Source organism: Capricornis sumatraensis, chromosome X, assembly GCF_032405125.1.
Source record: "Capricornis sumatraensis isolate serow.1 chromosome X, serow.2, whole genome shotgun sequence".
NCBI lineage: Eukaryota > Metazoa > Chordata > Mammalia > Artiodactyla > Bovidae > Capricornis > Capricornis sumatraensis.
This window is the reverse complement of record NC_091092.1, coordinates 67,934,935-67,946,362: the sequence shown is the minus strand read 5'-3', so window position 1 is coordinate 67,946,362 and position 11,428 is coordinate 67,934,935. Positions and strand designations below refer to the sequence as shown.

Below are 11,428 nucleotides of genomic sequence, written 5' to 3'. Positions count from 1 at the left end.
TAGTAGAATGTGAATCTTATCAATATTTGTCACTTGCAGCAGTAAAGAGTTCCCATTAAGATGAATCTTTTACAACATTTTCTTTCTATACATTTAACAATTTATTTGACTTCATGTTGGTTAAATTACTTTTCCATAATGCTCTTCCTCCTCCCCCCAAATATTTGGGTTAATAATGGAAGAATATCAATATTTTGCAATTATATACTAGCAATCACTTTAATTTTCAATCATTAACTTTAGTTAAATTTTTACAGAAGTTCAAAAATGAACCCCAAGATTTGTCTAGGTTAAAACGTTTTTAATGTTTTGTTTTCAATTTTTAGTCCACTTTCCTGAGTAAAAGTGTATGTGGATGACAGGAAAAGGAAAGAGGAAGGAAGATGTAATGGTTACAAAAACAAGACTAGTCAAGCTTCAGTAACTTGATAAGCTATGTTGAAATATCTTTTTGTGTCTCTGGTCAAAGCTATTACTAAAACTAAGATTAATCTATAAAACAAACAAACAAAAAAAACCTTTCAGAAACTAGGCATTATGCATTTCATAGCTAAACTGCTCAAAATTAAATACATTTTCCTCCAGAGTTCCATCAGTTTGGGAAAAAAACTCTCAAACAATGCTTTTAAATTTTACAAACTTTTTCTTGTACCATCTGTACCATTTTGCACCACAGCCATTATATCTTGTTCATCCTTCACAGAATACATTGCTTCAACAATATATTTTTCCAACTGAAGAATTTTGGGGCAGCACAATACAATTATCTTGAAATGCATACTTGTTGGGTAGCCAAAAGGCTGTATCATATATCCCTCCCCCACCCCAATCACACACTGTCTGAGGCATTTTTCTCTGATAAAGAAGACACACTGAATGAGGTATCATCAGGCTCCGGCGAGGCATGATTGAAATCCATCTCTTCTAATTCAGGAGGTAAATCTGACAGCAATGCCTGAGTCAGAAAAATCAATTGTTTTGAATTAGTATTTGGACATATTTTTCCAGCTTTATAGTTGTGGTCCTTTCACATTGATTTATTCTTACAGATTTAAAGAAAGGAGCATTTCTCTCTCAGAACCTTATACAACATCTTTTCTAAGAGAAAAACTCTTCATATACTCTTAAGGAAGTAATAAAATACTAGATCTTAAGAGTGTGGATTATGTAGAGTGTAAGCTACAAAGAGGGAATGAGGAGAGAAATGAGCAACTACTCTGAACCAAATGCTCTGAAGTGTCTGAGAGAAGTGGTTTTCATACCAGTTTTGATTGTTCAGTGATCATTGCTAAAGGACTTTAAAATTGTATGTGAGGTGAGGTGAAGTCATTCAGTCGTGTCCGACTCTTTGTGACCCTGTGGACTGTAACCTACTAGGCTTCTCTGTCCATGGGATTCTCCAGGCAAGAATACTGGAGTGGATTGCCATTTCCTTCTCCAGGGGATCTTCCCGACCCAGGGATCGAACCTGGGTCTCCCGCACTGGAGGCAGACACTTTAACCTCTGAGCCACCAGGGAAGCTCAAAATTGTATGTAACTTATTAAAATACCCCTGCCCGGTTATACTGTCCGTCACACTAAAACACAGTTCACAAGACTATTTTGTACTTCAGTGGGAGGAATAATTAAGCAATTAGGGGAAAAGTTCAGCTATTCTATTTTAGATAAAATTTTAGCATTTCAAAAGTCCAAGTGATTTTTTTTTTCTTTCCTTAGGCTATGGTCATATCTACAGATGGCCAAGCATTCATAAAGGCTCTGCTGAACCAGTGAATTTGGCTGTGTAATGATGTTTTTAGAGGACTGCTCATCTCTCTTCTGGAGTAATTAGGATAAGACAAGAGCCATGAACTAAGTTTTGCCATGGTGTAATTGTTCCATCTGGAGTTGCAGAATATGCATTCATACTAGAAAAATAAATAATTAATCAAGTTTTATCTGGCTGGTAGTGTTGATGCCCATTTGACCATCAGAAATGGCAAACTAAATGAATGGTTTGCTGCTCCCAATACTAAAAATAATGTAACATATATTGACAATTTTTAGACAACATTAGTTGTAGTGTTAGCTTTGGGTGCAATAGTAAAAAAAAAGATCAAGTGCAGGTTTGCCTCTACCCAAATAATGAACAGAAAGACAAGGCATGTTAGAGAACACATGAAATCCACTGTTGAAATAAGACAGTACTCTCCTATTCTCTTTATTAAAAGAAGTGACAGTTGTAAATCCTATAGTTTTTTTTGTTGTTGTTGTTGTTGTTGTTGTTGTTTTAGAGGAAAGATTAGAACTTTCTGTCAGGCTGCAAAAGGAAAGGCTAACTCCTGTCTGTACAAAAATTTATTTATTTTTTGCTATTAAATTGTTCATGAACTTCTTGGTGAAACTCAGAGTACTGTTTACAAAGCAGTCACCTAAAGGTACTACATGCTTCCTAAGGTTTCTAGGTTACAGTAATAGGGCACAGAACCATTTTCTTCTAGGTCAGTTGTTTACCACTAACCCAGTATAGTACAACAAAGCCTTTGCTGACAGTGGTTGATCATAGTTTATGAGAAAGACATCACTGGATTTATTTCACTTTGCAAGTCAAAGAAGCCATATTAAAGAGGGCAAAGTGTTCCAATGAACAAAGCTTAGCATACTGGAGTCATGTAGGTGAGTAGACTGTAGGTGAGTAGTGAATTATCAAGGGAAGAAAGATCATAACTAATGATTTAGTACAGTGCTGACAACATTATTTTTATTTAAAAATGGCTATTGGTTTGGATAATCTAATATTCAGTCAGACATTATTATATATTTTCAAACCCTGGACTGATTCATGGTGGCAAAATATTCTGTGGATCACTCATCTTACTCAACTTACCCAAATTAAGATTAACAGAAAAACAGGATTTTAAAATGAGAAACCAATGACACAATGATTCTCTTTTATTAGGCAGAATAAAAATCAAGTCCTTCCCGAAATAAACCTTTAAGCATTTCATGGAGTAAAGATCAGTAATTTAAGAGATGACTTGGGTAACTTTTGTGTTGGTATCTTCTATATTTTTAGACTGTATTTGAAGATCCATTATACTCAATCTCAAGTACAAAAATCAGTATTTTGTACTTGGATGCTGATTATATAGGCTATGATTTTCAGTACAATTTTTGTATAACTATCTCTCCCCCCCACCCCCCAGCCAATGTTTTGTCCATATCTTAGTTCATCAGCCTTTTTCAGAGGAAAAGTAGAAGAAAAGGGCAAAAGTAAAATGCACAATAGGTACTTTTCTTATTTTTTTAGTGGTTTTGGGGGAAGGATAAAGCTGGGTTAGAATAAGAAAATAAAATGCAGCTTGTGTGCTATTCCTAGATATAAAAAGTCATAGACAACTGTGAATAAACTGACCACATAACTCTGAAATACAAACCATGCATGACTTTTGGGACTAGGGCCACACTCCAAATTACTGCCATATTGAACCTAATTCTATTTTTCCTTTTTTAAATATTAATGTAATTAAAAATTACAGTTCTTTGGGGACCAGGTTCAAGACTATCATCTTATTCATTTAAAATCTGTATTTTAGGTTCCTAAAAAACAAATACATTTTCAATATGCCATGGAATATGCTTAGCTCACATAATAAACCAAAATGCTTAAATAAAATTGGCAAATATGACTGGTAACTACCATCTTGGGATGTCTGTGTGTGTACAGCATGGGTGGAGCACAGTTCATGAAACTGGACACATAATTTACATGCTAGACTAAGCCTTATGAGTAAATTATAGCTTAAATTTTGTGGTTCAGTACTTTGATGAAATATGTAAAGACGTTTTCCTTATTAAAAGCAGGAGAATTGTGGGATGCTAAGACTAATCTTTTTCCTTGGAGATGACTGGAATAGGCTACATATGTCTTGCTTGGATATAAAGAATAAATGCTTGTACTCTAGCTGAATAGAAACCACTGAGACTGTTTCCTAATTAAGGCTTACCTGTCTAATATACTACTTACATTGAATTACTCTGATAATCAGGAATCAACATGATAGTGCACAACTCAGGCATATTTGGCATCATTTAGTATTAAATATAACATATTTAGTATTAAATATAACATTTAACGTAATTCTTTATTCTTTTTTTTTTTTTTTTTTAGGCTACCCTGGTGGCTCAGATGGTAAAGAATCAGCCTGCAATGCAGAAGACCCGAGCTTGATCCCTGGGTTGGGAAAATCTCCTAGAGTAGGAAATGGCACCCCATTCCAATATTCTTGCCTGAGAAATCCCAAGGAGAGAGGAGCCTGGCAAGCTACAGTTTACAGGGTTGCAAAGAGTCAGACACGAATGAGTGACACTAACATATTCCTTTTTAGCAAGATTAATAAATTATTACACAACTTTTAGCAGAAAAAGTGAGGCAGAAAATGTAATCTGGGAAGAATTTGCCAAAAAAAAAAAAAACAAACAAAATTCACAGTGACAAACAGAGGACATTTCAGTTCATCTTTGGGGTAGTGGAATCAAACACTATAGTTAAATTAGGAAAAGTAAATGCTGCACTGTGGTTACAAAGAATTTCACAAAGGAATTTCATTTTTTTTAGTGATGTGCAACATATCATGATATAGAAGGTATTCAAACACCTGTGAACTTTAGTAGGGGCTGGAAGGTAACTGAAATCCAGAAGAGAGGCAAATGCCTCACTTCTTTCATTCACAGGAGGTCCCAAAATATGTGCCTCTCCAGTTAGTGTAACCTCATCTTTACAACTGTCTTGAGAATTTCTTTAAAATTAATTAAATGAAATAATATGTACAAGATAAGCGCATGTGCACCTGTGGTGGATTCATGTTGATGTATGACAAAACCAATACAGTATTGTAAAGTAAAATAAAGTAAAAAATAAAATAAAATAAAATAAAAGAGAACAGAATCAATAATTATATTTTAAAAATTTAAAATGTTTTCCCTACTTGATACTGGCTTGGAATTAACAAAGTATGTTAATCATTTTGATTTTCCACTAAAGCAACACAAAAATCTGAGTATTTATTCCCAAGAAAGCTCTACTAACAAGTCAGGAGATAACAAATCCTTCCTTGATGACAAGCAAGAATGAGGTATAAAAATGAAAAGAATATGAGGAACCCAAGTGTGACTTGCCACATTTCAACATTATATGTTATAATTTACTATTCTCTTCTGTTGCTTACCTGTTGTTGTTCCTTATTGTCAGCTTTTATGGCTAGTATCAAGCTTCTTACAAATGTCTGAAGTTTAAAATTTTTTTGCTTCTGAATCTCTAACTCATTTTCAATGAATCTGACTTCTTCATTCTGAAGGAGAAAGCATCAAATAATAAATTACTCTGTACAAACCTAGGACTACACATGTTTGATGCACAATAAAACTTTTAAAAAGCAGTCAAATTAGAGAGACAATAAAAAGATAAATGTTTAGCATATAGGATTCTAAAGCACAGAAGTAAATTATCCTAATACTCAAAGGTTGCCTTTTAAGCAAATCACCAACAGAAAATAATCTGCAAGGTTGAAAATCCAATCAAATAAATCCTGGCAAGAGAAAAATCAAGAAGCAGTTCCCTTCTTGGAAAGACTCATCCTACATTAAACCTAATTAACATTCAGATTAGGATTAAGAATAGACACAGCCCAGTTTACCCCAAGTAAAGAGCAATAGAAGATGCAGTAATGCTGAATGTATCATTCCAAAGTCAAATATTGAGAACTAAAAAGGTTATTATTCTGTAACAAAGAGGGACTGGAATTTTTAATAAGACTATCAAATAGTTTGCTGAGCCCCTCACCCTTATGTAAGAGTCTGTTATTCAGAAAATATATCCAAATTTACAATGATTTGAAACTCAGTCTCTCTTTACTGTTTTTCCTAGTTGTGTAGGAAAAGAACAATACACTAGGTTTGGGAGGATTTTAGTGCCAGATCTACTGATAATTGTGTAAACTTGGGCAGGACAATTAACCTGTGATTGTATATACTCGTCAATAAAATGAATATAATACTAGTAATCATTGGCAATTCTAGCTTGAGTGTTATAAGGGTCAAATAAGGTAATGGACATGAAATTGCTCTATACAGATTTACTATTTAAGGAACAGAAGTTAAGAACATGTGATGTTGGTGAAAGTGTGGACATATAGATTAATGGACATAATAGTTCAGAAATATATATTATATATTACATTATATATGTATATATATATGTACACACACATACAAATTTGGTTGACTTTTGATGAAGATGCTGAGATAATTCAATGCACAAAGAAGATCTTTCAACATTTAAAAAAAGTGGTTGAAAACTTGTAAATCCATATGCCTTTCTAAAAAGATGTATCAAGCCTTAACTCACGTAATATACAAAATCTAATGAGAAATGGATAACAGACCTAAACATAAAATCAAAAACTATAAAACTTCTAGAGGAAAACTGAGGAAAAACTCTCTATGTCCTTGGGTTAGGCAAAAAATTTTCAATAAGACACAAAAATCATGACACTTAAAGAATTCATGCTGATGTATGGCAAAACCAATACAATATTGTAAAGTAATTAACCTCCAATTAAAATAAATAAATTTATATTAAAAACTAAAAAAGATAAAGAATTCATTAAAAAAAGAGAAATCCCACATTATTGCTTTTCAAAAGACACTGTTAAGAAAATGAAAATACAAGCTATATTTTAATACAAGCTATATTTTCATTTTCTTAACAGTGTCTTTTGAAAAGCAATGATGTGGGATTTCTCTTTTTTAATGAATTCTTTATCTTTTTTAGTTTTTTTTAATATATTAGGAGGAAAAATTTGTAAATCACAAATACGATAAAGGATTTGCATTCAAGATGCATAAAGAGCTCTTATAGGACCACCAACAGAATAAAAAGCAGGTGAAATATTTGAACATACAATTTATCAAAGAAGATATGAGAGTGACCAATAAACACTTGAAAAATGTTTGATATTGTCATAAAGGAAATGCAAATTAAACCCACAAAGAGATGCTACCACCAACATACTGTTGTTGATGTTCAGTCACTCAGTCTTGTCTGGCTCATTGTGACTCCATGGACTGCAGCATGCCAGGCTTCCCTGCCCTTCATCATCTCCTGGAGTTTGCTCAAAATCATGTCCTTTGAGTCATGGATGCTATCCAACTATCTCATCCTCTGTCATCCCCTTTTCCTCCTGCCTTCAATCTTTCTCATCATGATTTCCCAGCATCAGGCCAAAGTATTGGAGCTTCAGCTTCAGCATCAGTCCTTCCAATGAATATTCAGGATTGATTTCCTTTAGGATTGACTGGTTTGATCTCCTTGCTGTCCAAGGGACTCTCAAGAGTCTCTTGTTTCCCCATCTATTTGCCATGAAGAGATGGGACCGTGTGCCATAATCTTAGTTTTTTGAATGTTGAGTTTTAAGCCAGCTTTTTCACTCTCCTCTTTCACCTTCATCAAGAGACTCTTTAGTTCCTCTTTGCTTTCTGCCTTTAAGGTGGTGTCATCTGCACATGTCATCTGCACTATTTCTCCTGGCAATCTGACTCCAGTTTTGCTTCATCCAGTCCTGTATTTTGCATGATATAGTCTACATATAAGTTAAATAAGCAGAGTGATAATTACATCCTTGACATACTCCTTTCCTAATTTTGAACCAGTCCATTGTTCCATGTTCTGTTGTATAAACTATTGCTTCTTTACCTGCATACAGGTTTCTCAGGAGGCAGGTAAGGTGGTCTGGTATTCCCACCAACATACTACAATAGATTATGTTAAAGAGACTGACAATAGCAAGTGCTGATGAGAAGAATGTGGAGCAATTAAAAGTCTCATATTTTGTTGGTGGGAGGGTAAAGCCATAGAGCCACTTTGGGAAATGTCTTGCAGTTTCTTATAAAATTAAATATAGCCTTTCTTACCATTTGACTCAGCAATCCTACTCTTAAGTATTTACCCAAGGACATGAAAATGCATGTCTACAAAAAGACATACATGAATATTCATAGCAGCTGTATTCATAATAGCCCCAAACTAGATGTAACACAAATGTTCATCACCAGATGAATAACAAATTGTGGTCATGTTTACACAATTGTGTCCAATGTCAAAACTAAATATATGAAAAGGTGAATGTTATTATATCTAAAGAAGTATTATATCAAAAACATTATTAAAAATTATTGGCCAGCTCTCTTGCCAAATAGCTTGAAGATAATCTATGAGCATCCTCTGCAACTGGAGAACCTGTCTCAAAGAGAATAGCAGGAACTTTAACATCATTTACTCAAAAAGCTGCATAAAATATATTAAAAATTGTTAATTTCATGGGCATTCCTTTGACAATTGAGAGGATACAGTTGTATTAACCACATTCAATCTATGGACATGCTTACTGCATCAGTTATATCAACTCAATTTAGAACTTATTTGCCCTAATAAAACGGCTTCCTTTTCAGATCATTTAATATCAAGTGAATGATCTGCAAATGATTCAAGCTAAATTCTTTATTTAAAGGCATTCTACAGTGACCTAAATTATAAGTAAACATTATAATAAAATTTCACTCGTTCCTGCCATAATACATTTGACTAATTCTAAACATTTTATTTTATTAGTATTTATTGTCAGAACAACAGTATTAGTAAAGTACTGGTCAGGAAGTCTTTTTGAATACAGGAGATATCTATCTTCATTATCCCAGTGTCTCCTTGAAGGCACAAGTCTATCTTAGCTACACTCACTGTTCACTAGAAACATTTAAAAAACAATTTACATTTGCAAAAGTTAGGAAGCATCTTTTGTTATGCAGACCTCTAATTTCTCCTCAAACCATTATTCCTCTTCCTCAGTATTTATGTAATGTTTTAAAACATAAATAGCTTTAAGATAATTTAATATTGCAAACATTTTCTTCTTGGTGCTGTGATTTGCAAGCCTATTAAACACTTCCTAGATTACAGGCAGTGATTTGTGTGACCTTTTAAGATTTGCCTAAATTAATGGTTTGAGAGGAAGTAGTAAGATAAACCAGAGAGGGCAATGGCACCCCACTCCAGCACTCTTGCCTGGAAAATCCCATGTATGGAGGAGCCTGGTTGGCCTCAGTCCATGGGGTTGCCAAGAGTCGGACACGACTGAGCGACTTCACTTTCACTTTTCACTTTCATGCATTGGAGAAGGAAATGGCAACCCACTCCAGTGTTCTTGCCTGGAGAATCCCAGGGATGGGGGAGCCTGGTGGGCTGCTGTCTCTGGGGTCGCACAGAGTCGGACACGACTGAAGCAACTTAGCAGCAGCAGTAGCAGTAAGATAAACATCAGTCACTGATTTCACAAAATAAGACCTAGCTAATTTTTCTTACTAAAATCTTCCCTGTATTTCCACTAAGTTTTGTCAATTATTCTCCAAGACGACTGTAGGAAGCACGCAAGGTTTCGTATGGACCAGCGCTTTGATATTTCTTTGACAAAAGAGGCAAAAATATACAATGGAGATAAGACAATCTCTTTAAAAAGTGATGCTGGCAGTCATAATGGCTGCAATCCAAAAGTCTACAAGCAATAAATGGTGGAGAGGGTGTGGAGAAAAGGGAGCCCTCTTACACTGTTGGTGGGAATGCAAACTAGTACAGCCACTATGGAGAACAGTGTGAAGATTCCTTAAAAAACTGGAAATAGAACTGCCTTATGACCCAGCAATCCCACTGCCAGGCATACACACCGAGGAAACCAGAATTGAAACAATGAAGAAGGAACCCTTTTGGAAGTGACAGGTGCAACAGATTAAAACCCTGTAGTTAGCACTGACTACATTGGAAGGGGCCTATAGACCTTGAGAAGAAGTATAAGCTGGAACAAGGAACTATCTGAAACTGAACTGACCCCACACTTCCCTCAACAGCTCCAGAGAAATTCCTAGATATATTTTACTATTATCATTTTTAATATTTTTTTAAATTTTTAAGTTCTTTATTACTCCTTTAATTTTCATTTTTATAATCTATTACCTTGCAAAAAAGACCCTATTTTTAAAGCTAATTTCATATGTATATTTTTTATAATTTTTGTGAATTTTTTGAAAATATTGTATTTTTGAGAGTTTAAACTCTAGATTTTTAATTTTTTTCTTTTTGCTATTTGTTATCAATTTTCTACCTTTAAGAATCCAATCTTCAATACACATTTTCATGTAGGAGTGTGATTACTGGCTTGATTTCTCTCTCCCCTTTCGACTCTCCTCTTTCTCCCCCAGGTCACCTCTATCTCCTCCGTCCCCCTTCTCTTCTCTCCTTAATACTGTGAATCTCTTTGGGTGTTCTTGGCTGTGGAGAACACTTAGGTAACTGGTCATTGGCTAGATTGGTCTTTCTCCTTTTGACTCCCCCTCCTCTACTCCTGGTCACCTCTGTCTCCTTCCTCCCTCTTCTCTTCTCTATGGAACTCCATGAACCTCTCAGAGTATTCCAGACTCTGAAGAGCAAATAGGGAATTGATTACTGGCTAGATTGCTCTCTCTCCTTTTGATTTCCCCTCTTCTTCTCCTGGTCACCTCTATCTCCCTCCTTCCACTTCTCTTCTCCATGTAACTCTGTGAACCTCTATAGGTGTCCCTCACTATGGAGAATCATTTCACCATTAACCTAGATGTTCTATCATTGGTGCTGTATGGATGGATAAGTCTTAAGGCTAGTGTAAGAACAAGACTGAAAGTCAGAGGCAGGAGGATTAAATCCAAAACTTGAGAACGTCAGGAAATGCCTGACTCCAGGGAACATTAATCGACAAGAACTCATCCAAAAGTCTCCATACCTACACTGAAACCAAGCTTCACCCAAGAGCAAAAAAGTTTCAGAGCAAGACATACCAAGCTAATTCTCCAACAACTCAGGAACATAATCCTGAGCCTTAAAATATAGGCGACCAAAAGTCTCACCAAACCCATAGACACCTCAAAACTCACTACTGGACACTTCATTGCATTACAGAGAGAAGAGATCCAGCTCCACCCATCAGAACACTGACACAAGCTTCCCTAACCAGGAAACCTTGAAAGCCACTTGTCCAACCCCACCAACAGGGAAGAACCTCCACAATAAAGAGGAACCACAAACTTCCAGGCTACAAAAAGGGGACACAAAAGACAGCAATCTAAAAAAAAATGAAAAGGCAGACAAATATTCAGCAGGTAAAGGAACATGATAAATGTCCACCAAACCAAACGAAAGAGAAGATAGTCTATCTGAAAGAAAATTCAGAATAATGATAGTAAAAATGATCAAAAATCTTGAAAACAAATTGGAGTTACAGATAACTAATCTGGAGACGAACACTGAGAAGATGAAAGAAACAATTAACAAGGACCTAGAAGAAATAAAAAAGAGTCAACCAATAATGA

The 11,428-nt window shown here is 35.1% G+C and overlaps 1 protein-coding gene across 1 annotated transcript in view; it reads right to left on the bottom strand.

Moving 5' to 3' along the window:
• Positions 1 to 829: 829 nt before the first annotated feature.
• Positions 830 to 11,428, bottom strand: part of HDX (highly divergent homeobox) — a 214,712-nt gene continuing 204,113 nt past the window's right edge. The window contains exons 8-9 of the mRNA XM_068962922.1: positions 5,209 to 5,331; positions 830 to 955 (exon numbers count right to left, since the gene is read on the bottom strand). Of these exons, the coding sequence (XP_068819023.1) occupies positions 830 to 955; positions 5,209 to 5,331 (249 nt within the window). The remainder of the gene's footprint in view (positions 956 to 5,208; positions 5,332 to 11,428) is intronic.